General features: G+C 38.6%; 1 protein-coding gene across 1 annotated transcript in view; it reads left to right on the top strand.

Moving 5' to 3' along the window:
- THSD7B (thrombospondin type 1 domain containing 7B) overlaps window positions 1-19,472 on the top strand; it is a 763,227-nt gene that overhangs the window by 212,920 nt on the left and 530,835 nt on the right. Inside the window, exon 3 of the mRNA XM_028101331.1 lies at window positions 10,639-10,884. Coding sequence (XP_027957132.1) covers window positions 10,639-10,884 — 246 coding nt within the window. The remainder of the gene's footprint in view (window positions 1-10,638; window positions 10,885-19,472) is intronic.

Here is a 19,472-nt window from a genome sequence, read left to right as displayed (position 1 = left end):
CGTTCTGCGTGGAGTACTGGGTGTTATGCACAAACAATGAATCATGGAACACTACATCAAAAACTAATGATGGAATGTATGGTGATTAGCATAACAATAAAAAATAAAAAAAATAAAAAAAAGTAGTAACTGAAGTGTTGATGAAGGGAAGATACTTTTCCGTTGAGTTTTACCTAATAGGAGTTTCTGTCCTTGTTTTCTTTTTTTTATGTTAATCACCATACATTACATCATTAGTTTTTGATGTAGTGTTCCATGATTCATTGTTTGTGCATAACACCCTGTGCTCCACGCAGAATGTGCCCTCCTTAATACCCATCACCAGGCTAACCCATCCCCCCACCCCCTCCCCTCTAGAACCCTCAGTTTGTTTCTCAGAGTCCATCGTCTCTCATGGTTCGTCTCCCCCTCCGATTGTTTTCTAAATAAAGAGATTTCCCTACATTTCCAGAGGAAGTAAGAATTACTAGAGTGATTTTCTGTTTCAATGATTTCCTTTACAGTGAATACTTGTGAAGTAATTTACAAATGACAACATGTTCTGTAAATGTCAAGGAGGTATAATTACCATAGCATCTTTTTTTTAAAAAAGACAAATCCACAGTATATGTCTGTTTTATTAAAAAGACACACCACCTTCTTTGAAAGGACTGATTCCCATTTCTGTGTGTAGACAATAATATTTGTTATGGGCTTTAGTTTATCTAGTTGTTTTTTTCTTTTAACCAAGAAGGTACGTTAGTGAAAATAACATTAAAAATAAGTGACTATATGATTAATGGAACATATGCTCTTCCTAATTCCAAAAATTAGGAGCCCTTTTAAAAAAATGTAAAAGTCCCTGATTAATCCCTGCAGTTCTTGGCAAGTCTTGTTATTCATTCTACTGAGCCAGTAGGAAAAGTCATTTTGGGGAAGATGAGCAACAGAGAGTGAAAGCTGGTAAGTGGGAAGAAGCAAACCACCACGTCAGCTGTAAACAGAGAACTGCATAATGTGGGACCTTCTTTATAAAAGGGAGAGGAAAATCTGTCTTGGAAATTGAGCCTTTTTTTTCCCCTAAAAACACACAAATTGAAAAACTCCATTAAATTTCATATCATGGTGCCAGGGCTGCTGTAACAGTTAAGGCAAAGTTAATTTTCTCACTGCTCTGGAGTCTGGAAAATCTGAGATCAGGTGTGAGGTTGGTTTCTTCTGAGGCCTCTCTGCTTGGCTTGTAGACAGCTGTCTTCTCTGTCTGTCTTCACACAGTCTTTCTGTGTGTCCTGTGGCCTAAGCTCTTCTTAGAAGGAGACCATTCATACTTGATTAGGGCCCATCCTGGTGAGCTCATTTTAACTTAATTACTTCTCTAAAGACTCTTCAAATATGCACATATTCTGACGTACTGACAGTACTTCAGTATATGCATTTGGAAGCCAACACAATTCCTGGAGAGTGAAAACACAGAAAACATAGAAACTTCTTGATCAACAGGTTTCTGTTGTGTTATACACCAAAAGAGATGGTCCTCTCGCCCTATAGGTGGGTCATTTTCAAGAGAGGTTCTTCCTACTGCATCTTAACCTTAAGCTCCCAAAATCTTACATTGGATGAGTAATGGTAATGAGGTATGCATTGCCTTTTTTACTCTGAAGGGAGTAATATGATCTGAATAGCTATGTGTATATATAAAAATATCCACATATATATAAATATCCACATATATATAAATATCCACATATATGTGCACACATATATACATACATATATATACATATATATACAACCAAGATTCATCTTATGTTATTGTGACTTCTGAAAGACACAAGAACTCTATGTTGCTTCATGAAGGATATCAGTATGGAAATCTCACTGTAATTTACATGAATTTGAGCATGTTTTATTCTCTCCTGCACATCACCTTCTATAATCCATTTCTCTGTTGGTGGCTCCCTTATCAACATATTTTTGTATATCAGAAACATGGAATCATTTGAATACTTCTGTCTTTTTAAACACATGCAGAGGAACCATTACCAAAGCCTGACTATAGCTCATTACTTCACCAGTTTTCACAGTCCACTTTTGGAAGTCAGTATTTGAACATATGTTGACTTATATTCCTGTCAAAATCATCCTTTTCTTTCCAAGGTAATGGATGACTTTGATAGAATAAGAAAATGGATAACAAAAAAAAAAGTGGGGAAAAAAAAGAATGCCAATTAATATGTGAAATATTATCTTCTATAGGAGTCTAACTAATTTTCCTCCACATAAAGTTATTTAATGCTCAATCAAATCTGAATTTCTTAGACCATGATATGAAGCCTTTCCAGACATATTTTTGAAGAACCCACATACCTAATATTTATCCACTTTCCTCTTTGAACTTTATGCTTTATAAATGGACAGATTTTTGACAGGTGACAAGTTGGCTTTTACTTACCTGCTTTGGTGTGCTTATAAATGTTTAACCCCCAGTTCTTGGGGTTGGGCATCATGGTAGGGTGGGGATGGGAGGGGCTTGATTTGTAGCATTTGTTGATTTCTGTTGTGTAAATACTTCTACCATAGCCAATTTTAAGTTACCTGCATGAAGTCAGCTAGCTTGCAAAATTCCTGAAAATTTAATAGTTAGTTCTTGTGAAACAGTACATCCAGCGCTGGCAAACCACTGGTTTCCATCCTCACAAAGTTTTATATAAAGGCTTTAAATGTGCTATTTCATTGACCTAAGACAGTCTTCTTTCTGTCCCTGAGAAGTTCCCATTAATCTTTAAAAGAAATGCAGCTCTAATGTCCTGCATTCTTAGAACCTCCCCCGCAGCCACCCGAGCCCTGCCGATCCCCCAAGCCTTCCTAGGTGGTCCATCACTGCCTCATCAACTTTTCTCCTCATCATTATAGATGCTTTTATGTTGAATTCATCACATTATCCCATTACCCTGTCTTTTTATTTATTTATCTGTTTCCCAATTAGATGGTTAGTATTTGATAGCACTTGAATTTTGCAAATGAGGAAATTGATGCTCAGAGCCTAGCAGTGTGGGGGAAACACAATAACACATTTATTTTTTCATAGCCCATATGTAAAAGAATGGATAGATTAATACTCTCCAGCTTAACTGTACCTTTATTTGACCTTAGACAAATGATTTAGCCTTCCTGAGTCTATGTTCTACAGATGGAGATAATAATACATAAACTCATGAAATTGTTGTGAGAAAGTGCCTGTGAGATGGAGCACAGTGTGTGACACCTGGAAACCAGGCAACAAATGGCAACTTCAGGTTATATCAGAGGTGAAAGCACAGTAGAAGAGCCTCGTTTTTTTTTTTTTTTAATTTTGTATTATTATGTTATGTTAGTCACCATATATTACATCATTAGTTTTTGATGGTAGCGTTCCGTGATTCATTGTTTGTGTATAACACCCAGTCCTCCATGCAGTACGTGCCTTCCTTAATACCCATCACCAGGCCAACCCATCCCCCACCCCCTCCCCTCTAAAACCCTTAGTTTGTTTCTCAGAGGCCATACTCTCTCATGGTTAGTCTCCCTCTCTGATTCCCCCCTTAATTTTTCCCTTTCTACTATTTTTTTTAACATATAATGTATTATTTGTTTCAGAGGTACAGGTCTGTGATTCAACAGTCTTACACAATTCATAGCGCTCACCATAGCACATACCCTCCCCAATGTCAATCACCCAGCCACCCCATCCCTCCCACCCCCTACCACTTCAGCAACCCTCAGTTTGTTTCCTGAGATTAAAAATTCCTCATATCAGTGAGGTCATATGATACATGTCTTTCTCTGATTGACTTATTTCACTCAGCATAACACCCTCCAGTTCCATCCACGTCATTGCAAATGGCAAGATTTCATGGGTTTTTTTTTTTTTTGATGGCTACATAATATTCTATTGTATATATATATACTACATCTTCTTTATCCATTCATCTGTTGATGGACATCTTGGCTTTTTCCATAGTTTGGCTATTGTGGACATTGCTGCTATAAACATTGGGGTGCACGTACCCGTTTGGATCTCTACCTTTGTATCTTTGGGGTAAATACCCAGGAGTGCAATTGCTTGGTCATACAGTAGCTCTATTTTCAACTTTTTGAGGAACCTCCATACTGTTTTCCAGACTGGCTGCACCAGCTTGCATTCCCACCAACAGTATAGGAGGGTTCCCCTTTCTCTGCATCCTCACCAACATCTACCGTTTCCTGACTTGTTAATTTTATCCATTCTGACTGGTGTGAGGTGGTATCTCATTGAGGTTTTCATTTGGATTTCCCTGATGCTGAGTGATGCTGAGCAGTTTTTCATGTGTCTGGTGGCCATCTGGATGTCTTCTTTGGAAATGTGTCTGTTCATGTCTTCTGCCCATTTCTTGATTGGATCATTTGTTCTTTGGGTGTTCAGTTTGATAGGTTCTTTATAGATTTTGGAAACTAGCTCTTTATCTGATATGTCATTTGCAAATATATTCTCCCATTCTGTTGGTTGTCTTTTGGTTTTGTTGACTGTTTCCTTTGTTGTGCAAAAGCTTTTTATCCTGATGAAGTCCCCCTAGTTCATTTTTGCGCTTACTTCCCTTGCCTTCACCGATGTTTCCAGGAAGAAGCTGTGGCTCAGGTCAAAGAGGTTGCTGCCTGTGTTATCCTCTAGGATTTTGTTGGATTCCTGTCTCACATTTAGGTCTTTCATCCATTATGAGTCTATTTTTGTATGTGGTTTAAGGAAATGGTCCAGTTTCATTTTTCTGCATGTGGCTGTCCAATTTTCCCAACACCATTTGTTGAAGAGACTGTTTTTATCCACTGGACATTCTTTCCTGCTTTGTCAAAGAGTAGTTAACCATAGAGTTGAGGGTCCATTTCTGGGCTCTCGATTCTGTTACATTGATCTATGTGTCTGTTTTTGTGCCAGTACCATACTGTCTTGATGATGACAGCTTTGTAATAGAGCTTGAAGTCTGGAATTGTGATGCCGCCAGCTTTGTTTTCTTTTTCAACATTCCTCTGGCTATTCGGGGTCTCTTCTGGTTCCATACAAATTTTAGGATTATTTGTTCCATTTCTTTGAAAAAAGTGGATGGTATTTTGATGGGGATTGATTTGAATGTGTAGATTGCTCTAGGTAGCATTGACATCTTCACAATGTTTGTTCTTCCAATCCATGAGCATGGAACGTTTTTCCATTTCTTTGTGTCTTCTTCAATTTCTTTTATGAGTATTTTATAGTTTTCTGAGTACAGATCCTTTGTCTCTTTGGTTAGATTTATTCCTAGGTATCTTATGATTTTGGGTGCAATTGTAAATGGGATCGACTCCTTAATTTCTCTCTCTTCTGTCTTGTTGTTGGTGATAGGAATGCCACTGCTTTCTGTGCATTGATTTTATATCCTGCCACTTGACTGAATTCCTGTATGAGTTCTAGCAGTTTTGGGGTGAAATCTTTTGGGCTTTCCACATAAAGTATCATATCATCTGCAAACAGTGAGAGTTTGAGTTCTTTTTTGCCGATTCGGATGCCTTTGATTTCTTTTTGTTGTCTGATTGCTGTGGCTAGGACTTGAATAGCAGTGGTGATAGTGGACATCCCTGCCGCGTTCCTGACCTTAGGGGGAAAGCTCTCAGCTTTTCCCCATTGAGAATGATATTCGCTGTAGGTTTTTCATAGATGGCTTTTATGATATTGAGGTATGTACTCTCTGTCCCTGCATTCTGAAGTGTTTTGATCAAGAAAGGATGCTGTACTTTGTCAAATGCTTTTTCTACATCTATTGAGTGGATCATATGGTTCTTGTTCTTTCTTTTCTTAATGTATTATATCACGTTGATTGATTTGTGGATGTTGAACCAACCTTGCAGCCCAGGAATAAATCCCACTTGGTCATGGTGAATAATCCTTTTAATGTACTGTCAGATCCTATTGGCCAGGATTGTGGTGAGAATTTTTGCATCCATGGTCATCAGGGATATTGGTCTGTAATTCTCCTTTTTGATGGAGTCTTTGTCTGATTTTGGGATCAAGGTAATGGTGGCCTCATAAAACGAGTTTGGAAGTTTTCCTTCCATTTCTATTTTTTTTGGAACAGTTTCAGAAGAATAGGTATTAATTCTTCTTTAAATGTTTGGTAGAATTCCCCTGGGAAGCCATCTGGCCCTGGGCTCTTGTTTGTTGGGGGACTTTTGATGACTGCTTCAATTTCCTTAGTGGTTATGGGTCTGTTCAGGTTTTCTATTTCTTCTGGTTCAGTCTTGATACTTGATACATCTCTAGGTATGCATCCATTTCCAGATTATCTAATTTGCTGGCATATAGTTGCTCATAATATGTTCTTACAATTGTTTGTATTTCTTTGGTGTTGGTTGTGATCTCTCCTCTTTCATTCATGATTTTATTTATTTGGGTCCTTTCTTTTTTCTTTTTGATAAGTCTGGCCAGGGGTTTATCAATCTTGTTAATTCTTTCAAAGAAGCTGCTCCTAGTTTAGTTGATCTGTTCTACTGTTCTTTTGGTTTCTATTTCATTGATTTCTGCTCTGATCTTTATTATTTCTCTTCTCCTGCTGGGTTTAGGCTTTATTTGCTGTTTTTTTCTCCAGCTCCTTTAGGTGTAGGGTTAGGTTGTGTATTTGAGACCTTTCTTGTTTCTTGAGAAAGGCTTGGATTGCTATATACATTCCTCTTAGGATCGCCTTTGCTGCATCCCAAAGATCTTGAACAGTTGTGTTTTTATTTTTATTTGTTTCCATGAATTTTTTTTAATTCTTCTTTAATTTCCTGGTTGACCCATTCATTCTTTAGTAGGATGCTTTTTAGCCTCCTTGTATTTGACTTCATTCCGACTTTCCTCTTGTGATTGAGTTCTAGGTTCAAAGCATTGTAGTCTGAAAATATGCAGGGAATGATCCGAATCTTTTGGTTCCAGTTGAGACCTGATTTGTGACCTAGGATGTGATCTATTCTGGAGAATGTTCCATGGGCACTAGAGAGGAATGTGTATTCTGTTGCTTTGGGATGGAATATTCTGAATATATCTGTGAAGTCCATTTGGTCCAGTGTGTCATTTAAAGTCTTTATTTCCTTGTTGACCTTTTGCTTAGACGATCTGTCCATCTCAGTGAGGGGGTGTTAAAGTCCCTTAATATTATTGTATTGTTTTGATGTGTTTCTTTGCTGTTGTTATTAATTGGCTTATATTATCGGCTGCTCCCATTTTTGGGGCATAGATATTTACAATTGTTAGATCTTCTTGTTTGATAGACCCTTTACATAAGCTATGATGTCCTTCTTCATCTCTTATTATAGTCTTTGGTTTAAAATCGAATTTGTCTGATATAAGGATTGCCACCCAAGCTTTCTTTTGGTGTCCATTAGCAAGGTAAATGGTTTTCCACCCCCTCACTTTCAATGTGGAGGTGTCTTTGAGTCTAAAATGAGTCTATTACAGGCAGCATATTGATGGGTCTTCTTTTTTATCCAATTTGATACCCTCTGTGTTTTGATTGGGGCATTTAGCCCATTTACATTCAGGGTAACTACTGAAAGATATGAATTTAGTGCCATTGTATTGCCTGTAAGGTCACTGTTACTGTATATTGTCTGTGTTTCTTTCTGGTCTGTGTTACTTTTAGGCTCTTTCTTTTCTTAGGAGGATCCCTTTCAGTATTTCTGGTAGGGCTGGTTTGGTGTTTGCACATTCTTTTAGTTGTTTTTTGTCCTGGAAGCTTTTTATCTCTCCTTCTATTTTCTATGACAGCCTGGTTGGATATAGTATCCTTGGCTGCATATTTTTCTCATTTAGTGCTCTGAAGATTTGATGCCAGTCTTTTCTGGCCTGCCAAGTCTCTGTGGATAGGTCTGCTGCCAATCTAATGTTTCTACCATTGTAGGTTACAGACCTCTTGTCTCAAGCTGCTTTAAGGATTTTCTCTTTGTCTGAGACTCATTAGTTTTACTATTAGATGTTGGGGTGTTGACCTATTTTTATTGATTTTGAGGGTCAGTCTCTGTGCCCCCTGGATTTTGATGCCTGTTTCCTTCCCCAAATTAGGGAAGTTCTCTGCTATAATTTGTTCCAATATACCTTCTGCCCCTCCCTCCGTTTCTTCTTCCTCTGGGATCCCAATTATTCTAATGTTGTTTCCTCTTATGGTATCTCTTATCTCTCGATTTCTGCCCTCCTGATCCAGTAGTTGTTTATCTCTCTTTTTCTCAGCTTCTTTATTCTCCATCATTTGGTCTTCTATATCACTAATTCTCTGTTCTGCCTCATTTATTCTATCAGTTAGAGCCTCCATTTTTGGTTACACCTCATTAATAGCCATTTTGATTTCGACTTGGTTAGATTTTAGTTCTTTTATTTCTCCAGATAGGGTTTCTCTAATATCTTACATGCTTTTTTCAAGCCTACCTAGTATCTTTATAATTGTCATTCTGAACTCTAATTCTGACATTTACTAATGTCCGTATTCATTAGGTCCCTGGCAGTCGGTACTGCTCTTGATCTTTTTTTGAGGTGATTTTTTCCATCTTGTCATTTTGTCTAGAGGAGAATAGATGAATGAGAGCACAAAATGATAACAGGGTAACAACAACCCCAGAAAAATATACACTAAGCACATCGGAAGAGATCCAAAACTGGGGGGAATAGAAAGGGAAAGAAAGAAAGAAAAAAAAAGAATATGACCAAATATGATCAGGCTGGTGAATAGATAAGTGCCACACACTAGATTTTGGGCATATTTTGGTCTGTTAGTAGAAACTGCCTCCCAAAATTTTAAAGAAAGGTAAACTTATATATGTACAAAAATAAGGCTTAATATGATGAAGGGATGGCATATGACTGTAAAGATGAAAATTACAAAAGACTTAATAAAAGGAATTGATAAGATAAGAAGTTGGTTGAAGAAAGCAAGAAGAGAAATTAAAAAAAAAAAGGAAGAAAGAGAGTGTGTTCAGGCAGGAGACTAAAACAAAGCCATACACTAGAGATTTAGGGTATATTTTGGTTTGTTAGAAGAAACTGTATCCCAAAATTTTAAAGAGAGAACAACTTAGATATATACACAAAAAATAATGTTAAGTACAATGAAGTGATAGAATATGACTCTAAAAATGAAAAATAAAAAATATTTTTAGAAAGGGGATTGGTAAGATGTTGGTTGAAAAAGGGAAAAAGAAAAATTCAAAAAAAAAAGAAAAGGAAAAAAAGAAAATTAAAAAAATTAACTTTTGAAATACTAAAGAATCAGGGGGAAAAAAAGCCATGAATTCTATGTGCAGTATTCCTCTAGTACTGGAGTTCTTCCATCCTCATTGATCAGTAAACTTGGTCTTGGCTGGCTGTTCTTGCTGATCTTCTGGGGGAGGGGCCTGTCGCAGTGGTTCCTAAACGTCTTTGCTGGAGGCGGAATTGCCCCACCCTTGCCAGTCCGGGATAAGTAATGTGCTCCTGTTTGTTCTCAGGAGCTTTTGTGCCCTGCAAGCTTTCTGTCCAGCTTTGGAGGACGAGAGTGAAAATGGCGGCCTCCCAGTCTCTGCCTTGGAGGAGCTGAGAACTTGGGACCCCACTCCTCAGTGCGTCCCCAGAGAATAGTCAATCACTCCCATCTCCGTGGTCCCCGGCTGCATTCCGTGCTCACCCGGCCTGTGACCAAGCTTTTCTCTCTCTGGCGCACGACCCCGTGTGGAGTCTCTAAACCCAACAGATCCCTGCGGTGCACTCCCGCACCGCTCCTCCCCGGGGAGGAAGGGGAGTCTCCCCGGATCTGCCATTTGTTGAGTCCCTGCTGGAAGAGCAGTGGCCCGAGTGTGCTGCAGATCACGGTTTATGGTAACCACGAGCTGAGAGCCCACTCGACTCCGTCTCTGCAGCCGGCTTCCCTGCTCCGATACCTGGGAGCTCTGCCACACTCAGGCACCCCCGGTCTTTCTGTGACCCCGAGGGTCCTAAGACCACACTGTCCCAGCGAGGGTTCCACCTCCCGCTTAGCCACTGGAGCGACGTCCCTCAGCGTAGCAGAGCCGAATTCCAAAAGTTCCAATTTTGTGCTCGTCGGCTCTATCACTTGCCAGTAGCGGCTGACGGAGGCCCCCTCCTCCGCTGTCTATCTTCCCAAATATCACCTTGGATTCACTTCTCTGCATGTCCTACCTTCCAGAAAGTGGTCGCTTTTCTATTCAGAGAGTTGCTGCTATTCTTTTCTTCAATCTCCTGCTGAGTTCGTAGGTGTTCAGAATGGAAGTGGGCATATTTTGATGCCTATCTAGCTGAATTCCTGGGATCAGATGAAATCCAGGTCTCCTACTCCTCTGCCATCTTGCTCCTCCTCCCTCAGCCTCAGTTATTTTTGATAATGCTTCAGACAGAGTTCATGGTTGGCTCATCTCACATATGTGTCTTTCTAGAGTGAAATAACTTTACAGTTTCAGATAAAATAGAGCATACAGTCTTAAAATGGATGTTCTTCATTATTTTATCATGATGCCTCTAACATTTTTTTAAAATCCTATTTGAAAGCTCATATCAAATTTCAGTTTTGTTTTCTTTTCCATAACAGGCACTTCATAATGTTGGTTGCATCTGTTTAATCTATGCCCTATTTTTTTTTTTTGCTTCTGTCCCTTCAGCCTTTGCATGCAAGACTCCTTCCCTTTGACTGTCCAGTCCTGCATCATGCCAAAAGACTGTGAAACCAGTGAGTGGTCCTCCTGGAGCCCCTGCTCCAAGACGTGTCGTTCAGGGAGTCTCTCACCTGGATTTAGGAGCCGGAGCCGGAATGTGAAGCACGTTGCTATTGGGGGTGGAAAGGAATGCCCTGAACTTCTTGAGAAAGAGGCCTGCATTGTTGAAGATCTCTTGCAGCCATGCCCCAGGTATCGCATATTCTCTGGCATGAGTATTCAGTGTTCTATATAACCTCATTTTACGTGGGGTAGGGATATTAACATTAATAACAGTAGCTGTGACTCATAACTGTTGGGTCTTTCCTCAGTATTGAGATCCACACTAAGCAGTACAGCACAGTGGGTTAAAAGCATGGGCTGTGTTGATTACCTGGGCTCTAATCCTATTTCTGTGACTTTCTGAATTTGCAAATTTCTGCAAGTAACTTAAGTCTAGTGTCTTAGTTTACTCATCTACCAGCAGTACTCACTTCATCCAGCCCTTGGCACATGATAAATGCTCAATAACCATTAGTTATTGTTACCTGACATGTCACACCTAAATTTTATGACAACCTAAGAAGCTATTCATAGCATCTTCATTTTGCAAATGAGGCCGTTAATGCTTAGATGAAATAGTTTTTGAGGTTACGTAGATAGTGGGTGGCAACATCTTGATTCTAATGCAGTTCTGTCTCTAAAGTTTCCTGCCACCCTATGGCATTGTTTCTAATACAGAGTCCCTAAAGAGCCAGAGGATGTTGGGAAAAGGCTTGACCTAGATTAGTAGCTATATTTTAATATTTTTATATTGGTTATATTTTGCCTGGCTGTATGTATAGCATAGTATGTATGTATGTATAGTGAAGGCCTTCAGTGTATTTTTCTCTGGATTGTTGGCTCATGGTAGTCCTGGTCTGATAATGACAGAAGTCATTTGGGGCTAGCTAGCTATTCAGAAGTATTTTGGGAATAAATCTGTGGTAATTTCTGCTGGACAGCTGCCCTGAACTCTATCTGTTAAATATGTAGCCATTTTAGATAGACCTTTTCTATAGTTTCTTATAATTTGTAAGATTTGAGAATCACTTCCCCAGTGAAAAGTAAAATGAAGCAAAAAAATAGCGTCTTGTAGAAATGAATCAAACAATTAATCACATTCAACAGGCATTGTTGATTGGCTTAGCTATTCCTTACACCTGAAATAATGTGTATATGGGGTAGAGTAGGGGTGGAGGAATAAAGAGGTAATTTCCTGTTGTCAGAATCTTAGCCTCTCACTTCTTCAACTTCACCATTGAAATCAGCGTAGATTCAACTACTGATTGTTCATTTTTTATCAAGATGACCCCTTAGATTCATATCACTTCATACCTCAAAAGCAGAGGAGGTAGGTGTAGTTAAAGGATCAGCTAAACTGATCCTTTACAGATTAGCTTTGTCCCACAGAATTCTTCCTAGTGGTGTTGAGGATGTGTCCATTCTTTAAAAGCACTGATATTGAGGGAAAGAATGAGATTGGAAATGACATAAAGCCTGAGATTTTTGTTCCTTTTGAGTTTGGAGAGACATGGATTCAAATCGCATCACCATCATTTATTAATTGTGTGTTTGGGGGCAAGCTATACAACCTCTCTAAAGCATTTCCCTCTTCAATAAAATGTGTCTAATTATACTGCCTGTGTTGAGGATTGAATACATACAGACTAGATATGTAAAATGTCAGTCTCGGTGCTCAGCACATAGGAGGCACTAGATGGCAGCCCTTGTTGTTGCTGTTTGCACGTGTGTTTATTTCCTCCAGAAGGAGAATCCCTCCTTTCCCTGGAAGGCATACTGTAGTAATTTAATGGGGGTAGGATATTATTTCTTCTGGGTAATGTGAAATCTTTTTCTCTATGGAGGCATACTCTAGAAGCGTTCTCAATATTAGGCTTCCAGAAATAGAATCTGGGTTTAACGATGAACTTGACATTGATCCCGTTTTTCTTCATTCCTTTCATGGAATGGCTAGTGACCTCTTCCAGATGTTGATGTATAGACATTGCTCCATTTTTTTCTTCTTTTTTCTTTGTTAAAAATTATTACAATTCTCTTGGGAGTCAGAGAAGTTCCTCTCTGATGATCAGAAGAAGGTTGAATTGCATCTACATATGTTAAATAATGACTACCTTTTATTGAGTACCTACTGTTAGCCAATAACTAAGTCAGAGATTTAACAAAGATTATTTAGAAGAACAATAAGTTTATCATCAAAATGGGGCACTTTTGTGGTAAAAGTAATGCAAATTGGTAGTGTTCAGATTCGAATTGAAGTCTCTTTGGCTTCAAAGTCAATATTCTTTCCATTGCTTTCATGATAGTGGTAGTAAAGACACATACGCAGATAAGGGTATATATATATCCATAGTTGTGTGTTTATATGTATCATGTTTTCTAACAAAATAATGTGGAAAGGTAATAATTCAAGATGTGCCTGAGATGAATTTCTTTATTGATCTTCATTTGATTGAACCTTAACGTCTGAAAATAAGTCTGACAAATTTCACTGGCAATGAAACTGGCCCTCTAGTTCTGCTGTTTGGAACTGTTACTGAATTTGACATTTTTAAAAAAACAGTCTCAAATAGTGAATTTGTAGGAAATAGGAGTCCTTGAAAACTCACTGAATACCAACCAGGGTTTCCTAGGGAGAATGATGTGTTAGCAACTGATTCCAGGAGAATGCATAAATAACAACAGGATTAACATTGGCTGACATTCTTATTTGTCTGAAATCTGAGCTGTGGCCTCTACCATAGGAAAGCATAAAAACTGTGTAGTAACTTTTGTTTCTAGTGTGACATTGGTGATTAAAATTCATTGTGAACAAGGAAAATGGAAGCAAAAATTTATTAGGGAACAAAAATGCCCATTTCTCCTTTCCTAGAATTCAAGAGCAATTCCTATACATCAAGCAATCTAATTCACCATATTTCTCCGCAGCAGGAAAATGTACATTTCTGTGACTTTTCATAGTTTTTTTAAACTCTCTCAGAATACAGTTTGGCTTTTACCCTTCTACCATGTGTGCTATAAGAGACGTGTTCATCCATTCAATAAATGTAAATTGACCGTGCCAAGCACTATGTTTAGTGTTTGTGATACCTCAGAGAACAAAATAGTCAAAATCCTCTCCCCCTCATGGGGCTTAAATTTTAGTGAAGGTATACCAAATAAATATAATAAATAAGCTATATACTGTATATATGAGCTGTGGGGAAAAAACAACAACAACAAAACATTACAGTAGGGTTGCTGGGATGCTGCGGTGTGGGGTCAGCTCAAGTTACAGACCTAAACAGGGTCATCACAGAAGCCTCATTTGAACAAGGAGGATGTGGTGGGGGAACTTGAAAGAACTGAGGAAAGTAGCCTTTCAGATAACTAGGGGAAGAATATTCCAGGAAAAGGGAAGAGCTAGAAAATTACCCTAGGTCCTACATATTAATATTCCTCAAAAAGTTCTTTAGTTGCATAGCTTTAGGGCTGCTCTTCTTACCAGCTGGACTCCAGTGGTCAGCATTTTAGCTCTAAACACTATGAGGGCCAGTCCCTAAGGTGTGTTCCCATGAAAGGAATGGTCACCAAGAGGAGCCCCTTCTGGAAGTGCTCCCTGAGACCAGAACTCTTCGGAAGTTCCTTGGGGCAACTGCCTTAAGAAAACTTGAAAGGAGACAGAAGCTAGTCTATGTTATGCTACCATGGGAAATTAGAGAACTATAAAGAAGTTAGCAGAGTACAGCCTTATGTTTGTTTCAAGAGTGTGTTTTTAACCAGGACATGTATAGACTCCAAGAAACCCCTTCATTCTGCATTACAGTGTATTTGTAAATTTATGTCTCCTTCCAACATAACACTAAGCACTCACATTGTATATTATGAGGTGGGCATAGAAATGAGAGAGACAGGATGCATCTGCTTGTCACTTGCCACCTTTTCTCTTTATGTGTTTATCTCCTGTCATTAGGCATCATGGTCTTAGGCACTATGTTATTTTCTACCTCAAAACATTGAAAGATATGTGTTTTATAAACTACCTTGGTACTTGTGTCTTTTCTTATGTCCTGATTAGCATCTGAAGTATTAGATCCTACATCTCAACTCAGAGGATGGTGAAAAGCATTCTCAGATGATAAATAGTAAGGTGGCCCTGTTTACTAGATAGTATAAGGAAAACATTTTAAATGCTTAATGTCAGATAAGTGAGGCATGACCTGATGCTGGAACAGCTGTGGCTCCAGATCCCTTGTGTTGACTTAGAGAGTCCATTATGGCTGAAGACACTGTAACACACAAGAATATTGGAAAATGTCAACATCTTTCTTGGAAGTGAAACCTCAGATGACCCACCAGCAACTTCCACCACTTCACCAGGAAACAACAATTTTCACGCATAAATGGCTCTTCTGCCTCTTAAATGATCATTTAGAATTTGAAATCAAATATAAGACAGCAGTATTAAAAGGTGACAGTGACCAATGTAGATTAAAACTCCTAAGAAGATCTGGAGGCAGAAGCTGTGTGGTTGATATAATTACATATCCTGTGTGATATAACTGCACAGAAAAGCCCATTTGTAAAACATGGTTTCAGTTCTTGGGTCTGGCACTGAATAGCTGGGCTCTAATAATCCATCCCCCCTTGTCTCTGGTATGTATGAATTTATCCTTATTATGATCTATCTGTGCAGACTCACACAGAGAATTGTATCTGGGTCTCCTGCAGCCTACTTTGATTTGTTTCTATAACAACCCCCTGTGGCCAGCCTGTTTGTCCCTAACATCTCTTTAAGGCACTAAACCCAATTTTAGATTTTCTCGATAAAATTCTTTTTCCTTGAGAAAACTCTGGGGATTTGTTGATGGATCTTTATAGATGATACTGAAGCCAGGGATAGAGCTAGGGAAAGGGATGGCAGGCAAAACTTGGCTTGGTTATTGGCCTCCTTTGGCCATTGGAACTGTGTAAGTGCTGGAACAGGGTTGGTGTGTTGTGAAGAGTTGTTTGTCCAACACCTGCTTCAGCCTGTCACTGTGCTAATTGCTGGAGAATTCAGGAAACAGACAACTTTCAGTCTGTGTTCACTTAATTCATGCATCTTAAGAATCTTGTAAAAAGATCGTCTTTGAATTATGATGGAGTTCCCTCTCAAGAAATTGAAAAGTTTTTAAGTCGAAATGCATTTACTCTACCTAACCTACCAAGCATTGTAGCTTCGCCTAGCCTACCTTAAATGTGCTTAGAATGCTCATATCAGCGTATAGTTGAGCAAGATCATCTAACACAAAGTTTTTTTTATAATAATATTGAATATCTCATGTAATTTGTTGACTACTATACTGAAAGTGAAAAAGAGAATGGTTGTATGGATACAGAATGGTTGTAGGTGTATCTATAATTTACCCTTGTGATCTCGTGGCTGACTGGGAGCTGCGGGTTTCTGCCACTGCCCAGCATCACGAGAGTATTGGACCACATATTGCTAGGTGAAAAAAGATCAGAATTCAAAATTCAAAGTATGGTTTCTACTGAATGTGTATCACTTTCACACTATCACAAGTCAAAAATTTGTTAAGTTGAGCTGCCGTAAGTCAGGGACTCTCTGTAACATTACTCTTTAAAAACTAGAGTATCCAGAACGCAATCACCATATTCTTTATTTATTTATTTTTAATTTTTTTAAATTATGTTATGTTAATCACCAAACATTACATCATTAGTTTTTGGTGTAGTGTTCCATGGTTCATTGTTTGCGTATAACACCCAGTGCTCCATGCACTACGTGCCCTCTTTAATACCCATCACCAGGCCAATCCATCCTCCCACCCCCCTCCCTTCTAGAACCCTCAGTTTGTTTTTCAGAGTCCATCGTCTCTCATGGTTCGTCTTCCCCTCCGATTTCCCCCCCTTCATTTTCCCCTTCCTGCTATCTTCTTCTTCTTCTTTTTTTTTTTAACGTATAATGTATTACTTGTTTCAGAGATACAGGTCTGTGATTCAACAGTCTTACACAATTCACAGCTCACCATATTCTTTAAGAGCGTTTAATAGTTGGTGATGTTTTTACAAATCATCCCATATCTAGAAATGTGGCTTTTTTGTTTATTTACTTTTTTCCTAGAATGAGTAGCACTTATAAACATGACTGGTTCATTGTAAATGTTCAGAAAACAATGAATGAATGAATGAATGACCACTCATATGTAGGGTAGTTCCAGAGCAATACTATGCTCAGGATACTTTCTTCCATGATTATACTTATTATATAACATGCGTGAAGGATACAAAGTCATTTCTTATAAAGAGCAGCTGAAATTGGCATCGTCAAGGAGATTAAATAAGAACATCTACCCAAGGCAGGGATGGACACATGAAGCTTGATATGACATGGTCCCCAATGGCCACCTTGCTTCTGCTAACAGTGTGTCTGGTTTTCCAGATAAGAAGTTTCTGTTTTCATTAGGTTATAAGAGTAGCTTGAGAAAGGGTGAGGGATGAGGTTGCAGTCTGAATTTGTAAAAGTTTGCCTTCCAGAACAGAACTGCATGCCTGTCACCTACCACATCTTCTTTATCTTCCCCCGTGGATCATCTACCATGGCACTAATACCCTGTACATGATGGGAACTCAGTACATTTTTGAAATGAATTAATGGATCCATTAAGGTTGCGTCTTTTTTTGTTTTAAACTCTTTTAATTAAGCAGCTTTCCTGCACGACTTGAGGAGTAAAGGAGTCATGACCTGGAGCCCTCAGGAGACTCTGCTTTAGACAAGAAACAATAGTTTCAAAGAATCTATAAATTGTTTCAAGAGAAGAAGACTGATGCCTTTTTATTGAGTCTGTCTTTTACTGGTGCATATTGTTTCATGAGTCCCCACTGTACCACTTTAAGTCCTCTTGGATGGAAGATTCGTTCCCCTGTTAGTGTAAGAAAGTTAACGTACTGCTAAGTGCTGTGCATGGCGATAGAAGTCTATTAATAATACATATGTGGATTTTGGCTAGCGAAGCCATCTGCTGAAGGGCAAAGAGCTTTGCACTTCAGAGTAGCTTTCCATAATCAATAGTTCCACTCTATTCAATAAAAAATTACTAGAGCATAAAATATCTAAAGCTTGATCCGTTCCCTTTATTTTGGTCATCTGTTCAGCAAAAAATGACAAGTTAATTCTTTTCTAAATGCATTTACAACTTTAAAAGGACAACAGACATTATCATAAATTAGTCATGCTGCAATACACTGATTTTTAATATACACACATTTAATTTGAATACCTTGCACTAGGGTTTCAATTCCAAGAGTGTTTGCAAATCTATATGTGCTTAGTCAAAACATGACCATTAACGAATGCGATTATTCTTTCAATCTGTCATCATTAAATCACTTAAGATTCTATTCCATGTTGCTTTGCTTTAAATCCAAGTTTTAGAAGGAGAAAAGAAATCCACACTTTGTAAGCAATTCCAAGCCTTGGGAAAGTGATAAAGCATACATTCTAAAGGGCAGAGGTTGTTATAAAACTCTGATGGGCCTGCCATCCTGTTGCTATTAGAATCACTTTATGTCACATAAGTAGGATGGAGTTATTTTAAAAATAGTCACTAAATGTGCCCACTTTTCTAATTTTGGCTTTGCTAATTTAGAATGTCTCTACTCATTGCTTCACAGCAATGAATCCATTTCTTACTCCTACCCTCCCCCCTTCCATTTGAAGAATAGTTTGAGTACAGGATTCCTTGAATTAGACATCACTGTCTGGAAGACAAGCTGGTTATCTCAGGAGTTGAATTGGAGGCCTTGAATTGCTTTTCCTAGTCCAGAATTTGTCTCCTGTATTTCTTAATGGGGATATGTATTTCTACTGTTAGAAATTTTTCTTTGATTTAATCTTGGTTTCTTCTTCTTTTTTTTTAATCTTGGTTTCTTCTTTAGGCTGCATGCACCTTCTTAGAATGATAACATTTTAATATTAACTTTTTTATAGTTTATTTTATTCCAGTATAGGTAACATAGAGTATTATATTAGTTTCAGGTGCACAATATAGTGATTCAGCAATTCCATACATCACCCGGTGCTCATCATGACAAGTGCATGCCTAACTTTAATATGTATCATGTGGATACATTTACTGAGCATTTCCTAAGAGGAGGCCTACATTATGGGGAACACATGAGGAGATTGGGCACTGGGTTTCAGGTGTGAGGGAAGGATTTGGAAGGCAGATTCTAGAAAGTAAATAAAGAAAAACTGAATTTCACAGTTACAGTACATGATTGCCCTGATATTTGGGTTCTTGTCCCCATTTCTGGGCTGTCTCATTTAAGAATTCGGTGCCAACAAATTGTGGTGCTAATACTTTGGGGAAAAAAAAACAATTTGGAATCATTCTTCATTCCTCCCTTTCTATCTCATCCATATCTAATCCATTAGACCTGTCCCTACCCCACAGTATATCCCGAATCTGGTCACTTCTCACCACATTCGCTGTGGCTGTCCTACTTGAAGCCACCATCATCCCTCCTAGATGAGCAAAGGCCTCCAAGTTTGTCTCCCTTCTTTACATCCCCCATAGTCTGTTCTTTCCTCAGTAGCCAGGGTGATCCTTTAAAAATTTAAATCACACCATATTACTGTCCTCCTCAAAGCTTTGCAATGATTTCCTAGCACATAGGGAGTTACACTCACGGTCCTAACTCTGGCCTACAAGGCTCTTTATAGCCTGACTCCTTACTACTCCTCATTTCCTTTCCCT

The sequence above is a fragment of the Eumetopias jubatus genome, unplaced genomic scaffold (genome assembly GCF_037043125.1).
Source record: "Eumetopias jubatus isolate StellerSeaLion01/CBP00866 unplaced genomic scaffold, mEumJub1_p1.0 scaffold_3, whole genome shotgun sequence".
Classification (NCBI taxonomy): domain Eukaryota; kingdom Metazoa; phylum Chordata; class Mammalia; order Carnivora; family Otariidae; genus Eumetopias; species Eumetopias jubatus.
The sequence above is the reverse complement of the archived record's forward strand: the minus strand, read 5'-3'. Positions and strand labels throughout refer to the sequence as shown.